This window comes from Rhipicephalus microplus, chromosome 1, assembly GCF_043290135.1.
Source record: "Rhipicephalus microplus isolate Deutch F79 chromosome 1, USDA_Rmic, whole genome shotgun sequence".
NCBI classification, from domain to species: Eukaryota; Metazoa; Arthropoda; class Arachnida; order Ixodida; family Ixodidae; genus Rhipicephalus; species Rhipicephalus microplus.
Genome location: NC_134700.1, coordinates 251,445,996 through 251,463,914, shown reverse-complemented (window position 1 = coordinate 251,463,914; position 17,919 = coordinate 251,445,996). Strand labels below are relative to the sequence as shown.

The window sequence follows — 17,919 nt, the reverse complement described above, 5'->3', positions numbered from 1 at the left end:
TCCCGCGAGCTGCAAGCTGCAACCACAACCGCGAGCCACAGACATCCAGGCTTCACTCCCATATTTGCACCGAGGCATTTGGTCATCGGCGACTAGGCAACCCGCTATCGTGCTTTCGGTCCCTGTGGGGGATCGCAATCGGGACACTTGTGCGTTCGGTTAGAGAGCGCTGAAGAAGCCGCCAGCTGGTTCACTTCGGCGCTCAAGGAAAGAGCTGTTTTGGAAGCCCTTTTAGTCCGTTCTTACTTTAAAACGTAACGCTTTCAAACATCGAATGCTGTTGCACGAAGACGGCGACGTAGGCATCTTCAGGGAACAGTGGGAACGGGGGCTCGCTCGCTACGGGTTGGCTCACTTTGACATATCTATATGACACGGTAGTATAAATAAGTGATTCTTCTTAAAACAGATAAAAGAAGACAAAAGTGAGCCCCGTAACTGTCTGCATCTTAGTGCGACACCTCAACAGTAGCTCACGAGGGATGGGGTTAAGGAGGGATTAAAAGGGATATGGAGGAATAAAAGGGATAGAAATAGGGGCAGGGACAGAGAGACCCACATACAGGAGTAAGGAGAAGATAGGAAAGATGGACACGGTCGCAGGAGTCCGAGGACGGGGCACCACTCAGCGAGAGCTTCACGATGTAGGAGATGGCGGAGGGCGAGCCTATCGGCCAGAGCTGCGCTGTCCTCGGAGATCGTCGCGGGGGCACAACCAGTCGGCACGAAATCCAGCGAGCGAGTATGGATGCACGGTTGTGGCGGAGGTAGAGATTCTTGAGGGAAGAAAAAGAAGGGCTCCTAATTTGCCTGCCTCATGGGCGACACGGCTAAGCGCCTTGTAGGGATAAGGGGATAAAGAGAATATATAGAAGACTGATCACTCGCCGCATACGAATGAAGAAAGAGGAGAAAAGAGATAGGGAAAATTGGGGACGCGATCGAAGGAGTCCGAGGACGGGGCACCACTCGGCGAGTCAGGAGATCGCAGACGGCGGGCCGATCGGCGAGTGCGTATCGGAGATCGCGGGCGGCCCAACCGTTGGGCACGTAATCCAGTGAGCTCGGGAAGAAGGGTAGGTCAGAGAACCTTCTTGTTTTGAGCGTGAAGGCGTCATGTACGTTGAGGACAGTTGCCTGCCGAGGAGTCGACACGACAGCTTTTATTTATGTAAAGCTGCGCCGCCTGGTGTATTCCTCGGAGCTGCTAGAGCGTGTTTGCGAAAGACTTGATACTTTTACTCAACAGCCCCAGCTCGTATGTAATTCATATAGAAACACATTATAAATTTTGCCATTTTTCCCACATTTTGCAGTCGGTCTTTGATACGCAAAAGTAAGACTGCGTGGTTAGCGCTGAGTCTGTGAGACAGCCAGGTAGGACTCCAGTAATAGTTTATATTGCCCTGCAATTATTTCGCAAAAAGGTAACGGGCGTAATTAACCGAAAGTATACACGGTACCATTGAAAGTCACGACACTGAAAGCAGTTTTAAAAACACTCTAGAAATTATATCTTGTTTGCGGCCGGTATATTAGCAGTCACCAAAGATCGGACAGTGCCTCATTTGTGCTCAAGGCATGACTGGCTGAAACAGGCCGGGCCGGGTCGGGCGCAAACTCTTCGGGCCTGAACCAGGTACAGGCCGTGTTTAAAAACACTGGGCCGGGTTCGGGCCGAAGCATGGCATTTTCGGGCCGGGCCCGGGCCTGGAAAAAAGGCCCTCACGTGCTCTAATAGAGACCTGGGCAAAGGGCCCAACGCAGCGCAACATGATTCAAGGGCCCTTCCAGCTTTAAAAGTAGCAAACATTGACCAGCAAATGTATGGTGGAAGAACATAATAACAGAAGACAATGACTTCTCTCGTCAAAAATTGTTTTTCATCTTTATTTGTACAAGCTAATAACATTATGATAGCAGACGGTGGTATCATGAGAAAACATATTTGAGGAGCACTCATTCCATCAAATAATTCGTGCTAAAATCGGACACTTTGCACAGTTTGCTGAAAGGTGGTCCAAAGGCATGAATAAAATGAAACAAAAAAAAAGAAAATGAGAAGGATTATTGTGAAAACAGAAGCTGCAATGTTGGTGCTGCCAGCCTTCAAAGCAGTGCCGATTTGAAAATTTTATTTTGTATTTTGTTTTACAACAATAAGAATTAAGCAGATACGCTTGAGAGCTATCTGTCCACAAGTGCTTGCAGTTGCAATGCTGTCAGTACTGATAATAAAATAATGAACAAAAATTTTAAGGTAAGTGCAAATTCTATGTAAATGCAGAGAAACAAGATTGTTTCTGTCTTTACAAAGTACTATTTATTGGTTGCTATGTGGGTAAAAACATATACGAGATGTTCCATGCAAATATTATGATGTGATAACATATCTAAAAACATGGGATCTGCATTTTGTTCCCATCAATAAGAGGGCATGGCGGCCGGGAATCAAACCCCTCTCCTCATCTTCAGCAGCTAAGCACCATAACAATTAGGCCATTACTGTGGGCTTGATACAGGCTATTGTGTCCAAATTAGCTGCCTTGATATCAAAAATTTTTGTTATTACAATGGTTTTGTATTAGCACATCGATTAGTATGCTGTCTTGATTATGGGATTGTGCTTTTTTTATTGTAATAATCTCCACTTGTAGCCTTAATATGCGTAACAGACTGGACTAGACATGTTCTAAACTACTACTCTTTTTGTAGTAGGTAGCGGCGACAGATGTCATACTCATTAAAATTGTGTTTTTTAAAATTTACCCAGTAGTTTTCATATTTTTAGTTTTTGACTAAACAATTTCAGATAGCATTAGGCAAAATTGAGATATGAGTGAGTTGGTAAGGATACACACTGCTTCCACATCATTTACTAAGCATTCTCTCCCTTATTCTTTTACTTATTCATTTAATGGTTCATCCCCAGAAAATGTGTCTCAGTATCCAAATCTCGTATTTACTAAGGATCTATCTTGGTGATATCGCATTGGGATCATGTACAACCATGAGCTTAGAAGGCTATGATACCTGCAGCCTACACTATCTTTGGCCTCAAGCAACACAAGACTCCTCACTTATAAAACTATGGCTCGTCCAATACTTGAGTACAACTCTGTCGCTTAGAACCCTCCCAAAATATCTGATAAAAAAATCAAATCTGCCCAGAAAAAGCTATACCAATCGTATATCATCACCGTGACAGGTATTTTTCACCTATTTTCTTGTTTTCACAACTTACTAGTCTCTGTTCTTACCGTCACATTGAATCTCTGAAGTTTATTTACAATATTCTGGTTGACTATCCACAATTTTCCCTACTAAGCAACTACATAACACCAGCTAAAACAACATTCACCTGCAATCATAATGAGCATCATATGTCTCCTTTTCATCACTGATCTTGTGCATACAACAGCTTTTTTTGTCCCCACTGTTGAACTATGGAATACTTTCCACAGCCTCATCAGTTATCACTTGCTGAATTCGTTTTGTAATCCATTAATCACTGAACGTCATGTTCAATGCATTTTTCGCTACTTTGCAATTTTCTTATTTACTACCTTCTCTCCTGTAATAGCCCTTCAACACTGCAGTATGATAAAACAAAATAAAATAAATTTATTTTTTCACAGAGGAACACAGAAAGGTACACAAATGCTGTATCAAACAGGGACAAAGTTTTGTCCATAAAAGAAGGCCTGCATTGTATTTTACATGGCTTGCCCAGCACCAACATTCACAGCACTATACTGGACCAGGCAGAACTGCACTTCTAACAGAACAGAAAACAAAAAAAGAGGAATAGAGACCATTTGATCAGACCAGTATGTAGAAGCTCTCATTACTAAGTTAGAGTGCACATGTACAAGGCTTGATCCTGAGAAACAAGAAAACTTGGGATTGTTAACAGTTTCGTCATGCATCTCCTAATCAAAAAGCACACGTACACGTCTGCCAGAATGAGGCACCACATACACATCATATCGCATAAAGGCAAAAAATTCAATGCAAGCAAACAAGAGCACTGCTGAAACCAACTTCCCAAAAACACTGCACTATAAATAAACGGTGGGTTGGAACATTGTTGCCGCCATGACATTTCAGTACACAACAACACAACTTTTTTTTTTACTCTTTGTTTCTCCAGCAAATACAGCTAAAAATTGATGAAATAAAAAATTCAAAGTATGTAACATAGCCTGAGAGAACAGCTCTGTCATAACATAGGCAAGGAAAAAAGAACGCACGAACACACATGGCAAATGAGGCCCTCTCAAGCGATAATATAGTACTATTTACACAGGTCGCATAAAAAAAACTGCGACTGCTAGAAAGACGTCAGCCAACACACTTCCGCCCCATTAGTCGGGCCTTTCCTCCTGAATGGACGGACTGGTTCTATGGTGCACACGCCACTTCCGGCCAGCAGGTGTTGTTGTGACCGCACAATGTACACTCTGGGGGCAACAACATAAAGTTACACTTATTTTTTTTTCTCCATAATATATAAAAACAACTCGCATTTAAATAGAAACAATATTATTATCATAGATGACACCTGCCATCTCTCTCCACACTTTCACAACATAAATGAAGAAAAACAAACACAGGAAGCCAGGCTTCAAAGCTTGTAAAAAAGTGCAGCAAAATCTAATGTAGCTGTAGCAGTGCAATGAGGGGCAGGAGACAGAACTACCACTTATGTTAGAGGCAACAGAAGGGAAAAGAAAATGTGTGGTGTCCCACACTTATGAAAATAATGTTCACAAAAGTGTGCTGATTAGGCCAAAATCTAGCGCAAATGCAATGACCATTGAAATGTGAGTTCCATGGCTTTTAGAGTGGAAGGAGTATGCCTCATCAGAGTACTGCCTGTCAGAGGAGTGCCACCACTTGTCCTATCCATCTCAGGTTTAGTAGCTATGCTTCCTGGTGCAAAGAACACCCACTTTTGACAAAAAACCACACAATAAGGCTCGAAGCTATATAATTCGGGTGAACAAGCTTTACAGAAACAAGCTAAAAAAGAGGAAAAAAATAAAACTGACTACAAATAAAAGCTGGCTTTGAATGACGCTATCACGGTGTGTCAAAAGCAAAAGAAGGGTTGCCCATCAGAAGGGCGATGCCGTAACATGTTGCATAAATCACACCTCCTAGCATGAAATGTTTCACAAAACGAGTGAACAACACAGATGAAGAACATTCAGACACTTTCACACAAAGATGGTGTGCACACGTAAACGTGCTCTTCGAGACCAGAAGAGATCCCTGAGATTCCTATATTGATGCGGTTTGAGCGCTCCGGCGATTTTTTTTGTCTCAGTTCATTCGAGTGATGCACGGCAATCCTGATTCAATAGTTATGAAATAACACTAGTTCTATTCCCATAATTGCCCATGTTTTTTAGTACTTTTTTATTATGTCGAAATGACTGAATTAAATGAGGCACATAATAGCTACAAAGCTGTGCAAAGAGGATTTACAAGGTGCAAGCTGTACATTTTAGGCATGAAATTTTATGCCTTCACAGTTATGGGAGTTGAATTTCAATTGCAAACATAAGCTACCCCAAGTGACATCTGCAGAGGGCATTAGTCACAGGATTGGATAATATTGCAACCTTGTTTTTGCTACAAACTTCTACATGGTACCTTTGATTGCACTGCCCATACCATACACACAGAGGGCACCATGTAATAACCAACATTTAACACTAAAATGTAAGGAATTCATTAACAAGCATCACGGTTCTGCTCATTAAGCCCTTATGTCAAGCACCATGTACATGATCGAAAGCCAAGTGAGTCGCTATTTATCTAGGATAAATAGCAGCTTCCACAAATGCAACATAGATGAACGGAACAGCACGAAAATTCCACCTCAGTCGTACAGCTTTTAAAAAGCTTCTTTAATATTCCTGGTTGCTTCACTTAAGACTTTAAATAAGTTCGTCAAACAACTATTTCGTAAGTGCATGTAGTTACGCCAGTTAGCATCTCTTCTGTGATCTTGCTTGTTCGGACAATGCATATCCTTAGACGTCTTTAACATTCCTTTCATTCCACATGATTGCAAACGCTTGTATTTTTGGAGGCATACAACATGTTGTGCCGGCAGAAGGTGTGACTACGTGCGATGTCAAAAAAGTGAAATGAACATTGGCAATAGACATTGGCCATAATGCCACACCCTTTACATACAAGGCTCCACACCATAAAAAAGCACAGAAACTGACTGCAGTTAACTTTTCTTGCAGAAAAGCCGGAAAAAAAAAGAAAACATGAAAGATCAAGCCTTATTATTGTGCTTGTAGAGAGTGTTCTACATATAGACTTGCCAGCATATAAAGATAATGGACCTTTTTCAGGTGCACCTACAGCATATGCGAGGCTGGTTAGAATGCTATGAATAATGGGAAGCTTACAGCAGTCATTTGAATTTCATGGTCAGCTACACTGGCAGCACCAGTCTTTGCACTGTGAAACCAAGCATGTGTTCGAAAAAGCACTTGAATGCTGGTTTTAGGCCAACTTTGCTGTAGAGGTAAAGAAGAAACCAATACCCACATTGCCCTGGCAGAACACCACTTTTTCTTTGATTGCATGATAACGAGCAGACCCGACTAGCACCCACTTCTTTGCTCAACTTGTGCGTAGTATGACAACGTTTTCCCACAGTAGATTCAATATTTCTTCAGGGCCGCAGTATGTTTGCTTGTTTCCACTAGATACAGCCAATAATTGCCATGCCCGATTGCTGGCCATTTGGAAAGGGGATCTCAAAATACCTTTTGATATCTGCCTGTAATCGCTGAAATCATTTCGGCTATACCCTTGGGTGGGCACCTTGATGACGACGTTTTAGTTTTCAGTCAGGCGTGTTCTTTCGATGGCCTGCTTCAAAGTGAGGCTTCAAGCCCTTAAAAGTTTTGATGTCTGCAAGCCTGAGACGCATATGAACAGCTGCCTCGTAGCACTCCCAGAAACCCGGCAACTCATGGTTCTTTCTGCTGGAGAGCACTTGAAGCTTTGGCAAGGCATCTGGCAAGCCATGTGCTAGTGGCCTACTGTATTCGGCGAAGGTTTTGCCGGTGATATTTGAGTGTCCCTTTCGGAAGCTTTTGCCAGTGATATATTGACACGAGCTTTTGCAATCTACCACAGAAACAATGCGAATGGGCGTGGAAACCAAAAGTGAGAAAAGGAGAAAGATGTTCGGTAGACTGTCTTAGGACCACTCTGGGGGAATGCCAACCATTCAGATTGTCTGTTTTTTTTTTTCATTTTCCAAAGTGAATGTCACATGTGCAATGTATTCTGCCAAGACCAGATGCTGTTTTTGGCTACTGTAAGTATTCTCTCGATTTCAGCGAGTGTCAGAGGGGTAGTATGCAATCTGTGAGAACTTCCAGCTGTTTATTGTATGTTGATGTGGTATGCATCCCTGCTTGTGGAAAGTAAGCTCAGCACAACATAGGTAAATGTTGCACATAGGTAAATTTCCACTAAAACTCTTTTTTCTGTGCAGAAGATTCTAGGACCTTGGACATGCACTTCTATAGTGCAAAAGCACAAAATGCGCTACTGAAGTACCTGAACTCAACAAATCTGAGCGACGGCCTGTAGACTGCACTTGCTCCTCCAAATGTGCTTGTGATTCTGGGTATCACTCTCCTTTCTTCTTCTATCCCCCTCCCTTTTCCCTTTCCCCAGTGCAGGGTAGCAAACCGGACAAGCATCTGGTTAATCTCCCTGCCTTCCCTTGCATCTCCATTTCTATACAATAAGCGTGATGGTGTTGTTTGACAAAACAAAGTGGAATCCTATGGTGGGCGGGTCGAGATCAATGCACAAGTTCATCCACTGGCTGTGTTGTAAACAGGACGAAACATTGCAATTCAGTGTGCGCTTAGAACTAACAGGAGCCCGTAATATGCACACAGTGGAAGTGCAAAAGCTCACGAAATTAGCCACATGCTCATCACAAAAAAATACCTGTGGCCGTACCCATAAAGCTGTACCGCCATGACCCCAGCCTGCTGTGTTGTTGGTGCCTACCACTAGAGGGGGTTTTCCACAGTGAAGAAGGTCCATTATTATGCTCAACATTTCCAACCATAAAATTCTTAACACTAATAACCAAAACTGGCCAAAAAGCTTTCACTTCAGAAGGCTTATACAAAGCTACAGAAATTTTCATAAGATGACTGGACTTCACTGCTGCAACTCCCAAAAATGCTCATACTGAAAGAGAACCAATAAAGCACATTTGGCAAATAAAGTGGGAATAGGAAAACAAAAACGAATATGTTGACCTTTCCGCTGGCCATAAGAAGATTGCAAGGCAAATGAAGAAACATAAATCTACAGAAAACAAGAAACAAGATGACGAGGAATGCTTTAACAGCCCAGAAGGGAAGGTTATTCAAAGCAATAGTAAATGAACAAGTACGCCAACATTGCACGAGCAAAGAAAGATATAGGCAACAATATACTCAATCTGGTATCTTCTCCGGGTAGTAGATATAAATAGCTCGTCTAGCTGAAATTCAATGCACTACAGAGGGGACATGTTTTTAATAGTTTTGTATATCATGCTTGAATGCTATTGTGTAAAGTCAGCATTCATCCTGCATTGTCTTCCTCGTCCAGTTGCTTTTCTTTATGTGATGCTGCTTTTAACGATCATAAATTAAATTACGAGATCTTACGTGCTGAATTCACAATATAATGATTAAACATGCCATAGAGGGACACAACACAGGAATTGTGGTCAAATGGCCTTTTTTGATTGCATCATACACCTGGTAAAGACACATTGATTCACTTGATCCACATTGAAATGTAGATGTAATTTTATTCCACGACCTCGTGCTAAGCAGCACAATGCCATATGCTAGTCTGTTGAGATTGGTATGCCCCAATGTAAACGGATTACTACCAGCAGTCTAATATTAGAGCTATACTATGCTTGCCAAGGACTCAGATGCGTAGTCAAGGAAGGCAAAAAAGTAGGCTGTGCGATGAAATTATAAGAAGTTAGCACAAAGACGTAAAACATATCGGGAAAAGCAGAGATGGCCAATCTTCAAGTGCCAAACTGCCATCGCAATGTTTTTACTCCCTCTTTTTTTTTTTATCTTTTAGCTCGATGTTTTGAATGCTTTGGCAAAAGCAAGCAAGGAATACTTTATTTCCAGCTGCATTAATAATTTTTGAGTGCAAATGTTTAGCTGAAAGTAAAAAAGAGTGTTAATAATTCGGGTATAGACAAGCAAAAAGTATTCATCTGATTAATCAACAAGTTTAATCAAATAATGAAGTTCGCTGTGAGCAGCTTTTAAATCTATTGAAAACATAACAAGTCAGCCTGATGTATTTATCACTGCAAGCATGATAACCAAGATTAACAACAGGGAGTATCAACCAAGTTAAAATTATCCCAAGTCCACTGTATTTCATCCATTCATTTAGGGTCAAACTAACTGAAGTCTACCACATGAAGTTGGAAGTTAAAGTGTAAGATGTAGTGCATGCAGTCAGACGTAAGAACACCAGGCAAATGTACGTTTTCGGCCACAAATATTGAAAGGAAATGATGATGTAATGTGCACAAGCCATTGCATAAAACTTTGAAGTACGGTAAAATCACTTCTGAGAAATCCTTCAAGGTAAAGAAACAATCAAGAAACAATTTGTTCATTTTGTTGCACAAAGCAATATAAAAATCCATACTATGTATTTTCTTGAAAACAAAGTGTCATAAAAGAAGGAAAGCTCGAATTCGTCCCAATCTTAAATTCAAAATTCAGACATAGAACAGCCAATACGGTGCATTAGTACTGCTGAAATGCAACCAGTCGGGGAAGCATCGTAAAAAATAAGTACATCATTTAGTAGTTTTGTTCTTGGTGACAAAACAACACTGTTTGGCAAATACTTGCACTCCATAACGATGACAAAGCTTTAGTAAGCTTCACTGCAATACATAGTTGCATAATGCCGAGAAGAAGGCTAACAGCTTGAAGAACTACTTGTGTAATGCAGCATGTGAACTGGGTCCTATATTTCTCAGAAAGTCTGAGCACGCATGAAAAACATCTATTGCCATCTATATATTGCACTTTTGGAAATACACTTTTGATTCAATATGCTGCTGAACCCTTTTGTATTAGACGTGCACCAGCGAGCATTTCTCGTTGTTTACGTATATGAGGTTTTTCTTATAAGCAGGGTACCATGTACATGCAGTTTCGAATCAAACCCGATTTTGTTGTAAGGACACTGGTGTTCTTTATACCCAATCCTCTGTTACATCAATGTCTCTTATAAAGGGGTTCAACTGTAGCTAATTTCCTCTGCCCCTCCATAGAAAAGGGCAACTAGATAAAAGCACAAACAACCATCGAGAATTCGAGACGCTTGCTGTACATTAAAACGACATGCCTTTTCATTTTGTCACTTGATGTTTTTCGCAAGAGCAAATGTCGCATGAGCAAATGCTACCCCAAGAGGACTGGTCTTTGTCAGGGCAGCAATGGCATTCCTCATAAGATTTATAAGTGATACAGAACACTGCAGAATAAAAGAAGGCTCATTGGAGTCGTGAAGAGGAATCTTGTGGTTTCACGATTTTCGGAACCTCCAACAGGCCTACACCAGAAAGTTGAGAGAAGTTGTTTTTATTGAAGAAACACATTAAGACCTGTGCTTTCTTCTCGCATTTAAAATTGTCATAAAACTACTTCTTGATTCAAATAAATAAACAAAGTAACAGTCAAGTATGTGTGCTTGATTAATTAAGCAAAAATCGAAATGTTCATTCCAGCCTTCTATTATATAGGTGCCTTCAGAATTATTGATGCTCATTGACATGGGTCATTAACTAAATTAGGAGATAAGATAGGCTAAAACAATTAAAAGTGTCTTGTAATCAAATCATGAAGACCAATCAAATTTTCTTTTATTTATATATTTTAAAAATTGATTGACAATGAAGCAATGATAAGTGCTGTGGTTCCTTAAAAAGTGGTTAGATTTTTTTTAAATGCAGCTCACAGTACAAATGCATGAAGAATAATGAAGGAGCAAGCTGGCAGCAACAAAGTATGAATTTCTTCAACAGTGGAAGAGATGACGCCGTGACACAGCAGAGAAAATGCACTAGATACCAATCAGAAGTTGTGTAAACTGCACATTAGCTAAACAGAAAGTATGATGAACAAAAAAAGTTTCACATGAAGAAAGTTTTAGCTGGAAACAACTTAAGAAGGCAAGAGAGGCTCTGCCCAGCTTAGGTGACCAAAGTGTGCCAGCTGATTGCCCTTGCGACTAAACAGTCAGTCCCTCTTATGTATTCAGCCATGCTCTCTGACCGCAGGGTCACAGATTGTCTTATGACATGAATTCAAGTCGTGCGCTGATTGTTGCGGGCTTGTGTGCATCTGCCTTTGAGGTGGTAGTGGCGCTGACTTATAGAACTGTATCAGACTATGAACAAGAGTGAATATTTAGAGTACATTGAGTTGGAACAAAGAGAAAAAGACCTAAGGAGTGCACTGCTATCATGAGCGAGTGCACTTTGACAACCACATACATTCAAACACACACACACACACATACAATCAATGCAAAACATTCCAACAAGTGGGCTGTCAGTGTGCACAGGGCAGAACTGAGGCGGAAGAGATAACAGCACACAACAACATGGTGGCTTGCAGTGGAGATCAGCATTGCCATCGTCAGGACAGGCAGGAGTTCTCCGTCGCCCGTCCTTGGTGCACTCACATTTCATTTGTAAATGTTTTGTTTGACAGGCTGCCTCCGGAAGAGTCCAGCATTGATGCAAGCAAGTGTGCAACCTAGGAGAGCCTGTTTCTGTGTGTCTGGGGGTATAGGACTCCGTGGTAGATGATGCCGTTGACTTCCATGGTCACAGTCATGGAGTTGTCCGCCTGGCCTCGACCATCACCTGCATCAAATTGCATAGGAACTTTTAAGTCAAGCACTAGAGACACAAAAATATATTTACTGTCTTTCTTTGTACTTGCTTTCCTATCTTTCTCTCTCTCTCTTCAACACTATGGCTCATAACTTGTCAAAATAGCTGATTGGGCAAGTTGGTTATTCATCGTTACCTGAAATCCGAGTGTGTATCTAGACAATAACCAACTAAGATACGGATAAGCACTTGTCCATGCCTTAGTAACGCCTTGTCTACATTATGCCCTCGTATTTCAAATTAGTACGCAAGATTTAGACACATAAGCTTCAGCACAGAACCAAATTCTAGTTGAATATCAAAACACTGGACATGAAGATACTACAATACAATGTTGTAAGTTAAATAATGCAATGCTTGTCTAAGTTGCCTTTCTGTCGATCAAAAATGATCTTGCTCTATATAACACAATGGTGTAATATAGTATAATGTAATATAGTATAATATAATATAAACTTGTGCATATTACCACAACTTGAGGTGGTGGTGACAAGGTGCTACAAACAACTTTAGGGCTGGCCAATGGGCCCTGTGCTGTAGATGCAGGCCATGCTGCCAACATGGCTCTTCGGTTTACTCGGGGTAACATAATAATAATAATAATAATAATAATAATAATAATAATAATAATAATAATTTGATGATAATAATTGTTGGCGTTGAACGTCCCAAAACCACCATATGATTATGTACCGTATTGCAGGGCTCCGAAAATTTCAACTACCTGTGGTTCTTCAACCTTCACTTAAATCCAAGCAAACAGGCTTCAGGCATTTTCACCTCCTTCGAAAATGCGGCTGCCGTGGCTGCGATTCGATGCAACTGTCTACGGATCATACCCGTGACACACAAGCAAAAGTAAAGTACTTTGAAGTAAACCCCTTTTGTCGCCTAAGGAGACCATTTGCAGAAAGGAGTGGCGCTGATGACACACGGCACCGGACTACTGCTTTAGGCGGTGCCTGAGAAGAACGCTGCAGAAAAAATGACGCTGTTTGTGGAAGCAGCAAGATTGGAAATATTAAAAAGAATCTGCGCATGTACATCACATTCAGCGACGCCGGAGCATAAAACCGTTTTTTTTATTGTCTGGTGGGTTATAATGCGCATACCTGTAATTTTCTTTCGCTTTTTTGCGTCTTTAGCAGCAACTTAAGTTCGTCTGGCAACTATGAACAGTCGGTGTTTTGCTGTTTTTGTTTTTTTGTAGTGCTTTTTACGCGGCTGCGTCCAGCTGGGTCAGTGACGGCGTGCCGCGTTTCATCGTGGTCCTGCGATGTCTCAGCGCAGAGACAGAGATAAAGCAACAGTTGAGGTGGGCCTGACTTTTGTCCCCCTCGGCTCCATCGAAGATGAGCTAAACGCTGCGAAGGCAAGAGTGATGAGCCTCAAACAAAGACTCGTCATGAACGGCTTCATTTTGACTGCTTCCGCACTGTACCCTCGAGCCATCAACCACGAAAGTTGGGCCTATGTGCGCAACGAACGCTGGTTCGAAGACACATTGCCGTTATCAGGCGACGGCGACTTTAAGCAGTGTTTTCGAGTGAGCCCGACACAGCAACTGCCGCTGCCAACCCTAACATGACCGCGCTAGTGACGTAATGCAGGCGTTTGAGAGTATGGACAGACCATAGGCCTTCACTTTTGAACAAATCGCACTGCTGCTGAAAATGAAAACATTTTCTCAGCGCAAAAAAATACTGACAGGGCACCGCAGTGTTGCGACACGTTTTCTTCTATTGATAAATTATGCACACTGTATGCGAGAGTACTCCCTTCCTGCCAGAAAAGTAGATGCGGGATCTGCTTTTGCGAAAAGGACCTTTGCCAGAAAGGAGTTACTCCTTTGTCGTGTGTCACTGTGCCCGAACGCCTTTCCGAAAGATGTCCCCTTGTCTAAAGGACTTCAGGGTGCCCGTGTGTCAGGGGCATTAGTCACTAGACCACCGTGACAGGTTTTCAGAATAACAGAAAGTTCAGGTATAGTTGGTAAAAATTTATTGTGACAGAAAATGAGGCGTCCAGACACAGATAAGTTAGAAGTGGGCCAGAGAACTGACATTTGTGCAGTATGCATCTCTTCTCTTGCTGCAAACCTAACCTTCATTTATAAAAAATCCCTCGTTTCACTTGGACACAAAGTTGACCTCACTTTTTGCAGCGTGGCTATAGAATATGCGTATGTGCAAGGCACAATGAGACTGCTGCAACAAGCTTCGAATAATCTGAGGAGTTATCTTCTCACAAATATAGCAGCCTTACATTTCGGATGATACACTGCTTAAAATGTACTTGTGGCTAGTTGGATGCTCATACCAGGTTAAAACACAAACACAAAACATAAAAAGGACGACACAAGCACTTGTATCGTCCTTTTCATGTTTCCTGTTTGTGTCTTAACACAGTGTGCACTGCCATTTATTGTAAACATGTACACTGGGACCTCAATATAACGAAGTTACATCTTACACGAAAATAAGTTTGTTCTAAAATTTCTTCGCCAAACACTACATCTATTGTAAGAATATTCATTTACTTCGTTATAAGCTATATTTTGTAACAACTGGATTTGTTATATTGAGGTTTGAGTGTATTTTTAACAGTCGCACTAAAAAGTAACATAAAAAATAACTTCTGTGCACTTGAAGAACTAGGCTCGATAGCCTAGCTCCATACGTGCTAGTCATCCACTAAAGTAATACAAAAAATAAACGTCTACAGCAGCTTACGTGTGAAAGTTTTATGCTGCAAGCTATTTGACTAAGCTGGAGACAGAAACACTCACTATTACTAGTACATTTAATGACGATGGTCTTTCTTGAGGTACTTCGACGCAAAAATATTGGTCTGTCTGTCTGTCTGTCTGTCTGTCTGTATGTATGTATGTATGTTTGTACATTTGTCTGTTTGTCCACCGTAACGATACCCCAAACGGCCCCAAACGACACGCCAAACAACAAACCCCATCCGCATTGTCCATCAATATTGCTCAAGTATCAGCATTCATACTTGTGGGATTGTCAAATAAAAAGCGATTATTGTGCATATCTGAGGCACCATCACAACACATCAATATTTTGTATGTGTGTCTTTATACTGGAGAAAGCATACATAAGTGATTCTAAGGACTGTAGCGTTTATCACGCTCTGCTGACAATACAACGGGATGCTCAAAAAGGTAAGTGTTTCCAAAGCTTTGCTAAGACTACAAGTTAGTGGCACCTGTCCGTCGCTTTGCGTTCTACACCTTATCGCCTCCGAGGCAGGAGCGCACGCCTTCCTTCATTTTCGAAAATAACTGCCAGATAGCACTCGTGTCTAACGTGCCTCGATGCGCTCGTTGGCCTTCGCTGGACGAATTGACATTCACTAACGCAGCGCCTCTAGAATACAATTCACCAATTTTCTTGTGCAGTACATCAAATAAACATTTTGTTAACTCTCTCCAGACGCAAGACTATCATCTTTCAATGACATTTGCAGTGAAAGATGCAGATACAGGGTCATTTTTTACATAGTCATTCACTGATATAGAAGTCATCTGTTTGACTAGGACAGCCCCTTACAAACCTGCACAAGCTGGTTGACATTCCTGCCTTCCCACTCTCTCATTTTCCTCCCTTCTTATTTAAACATATTGCCCTTATATGTAATTAACAATGATGATGGTGATTAAGAAAAGGAGGAAACTTTGCAACAATAATAAAAAAAGCTTTCGGATAAAGAATTTTCGCCACATTTTTCTATTGCAAACAACAAGCGAGTCCAGTTCCACGGCTAACTTCTGGCTTTCAATGTGTTGGATAGTTGAACACACATGCCTATTGATGAATTGCATTGAATACCGTATTTACTCGTCTCATGAACCCACTCGCATAATGGACCCACCCCTACCTTGGTCCTTGCACAGAGAAAAAAATATATTTTAATGAATCTATTATTTCATTATGGCATAATAGCCAGGGCCGTTAGCATTAGAAACAACGGTAAATCAAGCCATTATATCACAAAATAATGACGCAATAAAAGTTATAAGATAGTTTAACTACCATATCAAACATTTGCAAGCAGCATGACCTCAAATGACGTCAATCAAAATTTAGAAGTCAGCGTCTTTTGAGTCACAGCGACATCTGTCGAATGCAGGAGAAACATCCTTGCTTATAGCACCACGCAAGCACAGCGGCAAGAAAACAAAGCAAAAAACAAACGACGGGCGCATGGCATGTTTCTACACCTCGCGCCCGCTGTCTGGGAGGCCATGCAAAGCACAACCGTGCCGATGGCATGTTCTGCACCTGCAACATTTGTGCACCACTATCCAACGCTGCGTTTTTGTTGTCGAGTTTGTCATCGTGAACTTAGTTGGACACCTGCTGCGCAGGATGCATTAAGCTGGTATGCTATCTACACGGCTGGTTTTAAATTTAAACTTCATGTTGGTCGAGCATGCACTGGAGCACAATTTCACATTTTATATTCATCCATTTCACTGCTGTTCATAACTGCCAGCAGCTTTGCAGAAAAAAAGGATCTTTCACAATCAGTAGTGTTTTCACCAGAGTGAAGATTGTAAAATAAGCCTTTTTTGTTAATTACAGCCATAGAAAATGTGGAAATCCTAATTTAACCAACATAAGGCAAGTAATTAGAATGAAGGAAATGAAGGTGCATAAAATGTGAATCACTGGAAGCTGGAGCCAAATGCATGTCATTTGACATGGTGTATGTGATCATTCATGCACAAGCCCGAAAGAGCACACACCTCTACTGTTCATCTTGATGTGTGTTGTATGCATAGACTGGGCGAGAAGGTGGTCCTCGTCTGAAGGAATAAATCGCTTAGGAGGCGGTGGACCCAGCGATTCACTAAGAAGCCTTCGTGGGTCTATAACTTTGTGGTCTGCGCTCCCACCACGTGGAACCTCCAGATTCAAGGCCTCTTGCTGTGGCACATACAGTGACAGGCTGTTCTCTTCATCCCCTGAAAGTAGTTAAATTTCTGTTGTAATAAAGCAACGCATTTGATCCCAGATTTGCTAACTAAACGCAGCTGCCAAATCCAAACAGGGTAAACCAAATGTTTGCATTATGTTCTGGCACTTCCGTGATGATAGAATAACAAAAATTAACAGAATAGTGAAGTTAAAGAGTACAGTAAAGAGGCGAATTTTATGTACATTTAAGAATGCAATTAAAAACTCTGACTAAGTATTATGCCAAAATGAAATGGCTAGATTCAACCACCAGCCGCCAAATAAAAAGCCAGAACATCCAGAAGACTCCACATATCAACCAAGGTCCAGATAAAAAGGCATAAATATACCAATATGAATGTGCAGCTATTATTGAAGTATTCCTCCTTTACAAGCAAATTAATGCATTTTATGCCAAGAATGCATGTTTTAAGTAACTGTTATAACATATTAAGGAAGTGACTTAAGCAAAGTAAAACAGAAAGCAATATATACAGCTACACTACATGAGTAAAAAGATTTAAGTACAGTCTGTCTGAAGTCACATGTGCTTCACTAGCAGTGACAGGCATCACCTGTTGTACTGATGAACTCTTTTAACCCTAGTGTTGTTCAATAGCACCTGCTTCAAAACAACGTTCAAAATCTGAGCATGTTTTCAGATTAACTATCTAATAAGTGAATTAAGAACAAAATTCATACATATCCTACGTATTGCAGGAATAAATTCATGCGAAGTTTCGCGAGCCTACAAGGCAAACAGACCCATTACAACAAAAGGCGTGTTTCTGATCTTAGTTATTCACCATGGCAGACCTAGCAAAGCAACCCCAAGTTCTATTTCGCTTTAAAGGGACCAACAAGCAATTTTTTTTCGACCCAGTTTTTACCGGCGCGACTGAAAGCTTACCCTTCACAGTGTTCACAGCT

The 17,919-nt window shown here is 41.3% G+C and overlaps 1 protein-coding gene across 4 annotated transcripts in view; it reads right to left on the bottom strand.

The window, feature by feature from the left end:
* Nucleotides 1-1,861: 1,861 nt before the first annotated feature.
* Nucleotides 1,862-17,919, bottom strand: part of LOC119186379 (AT-rich interactive domain-containing protein 3C) — a 236,714-nt gene continuing 220,656 nt past the window's right edge. For all 4 annotated transcript variants that reach the window (XM_075893212.1, XM_075893219.1, XM_037435017.2 and 1 more), the window contains 2 exons: nucleotides 16,779-16,997; nucleotides 1,862-11,980 (listed from right to left, as the gene is read on the bottom strand). In XM_075893212.1, the coding sequence (XP_075749327.1) occupies nucleotides 11,871-11,980; nucleotides 16,779-16,997 (329 nt within the window). In that variant the 3' untranslated portion in view covers nucleotides 1,862-11,870. The remainder of the gene's footprint in view (nucleotides 11,981-16,778; nucleotides 16,998-17,919) is intronic.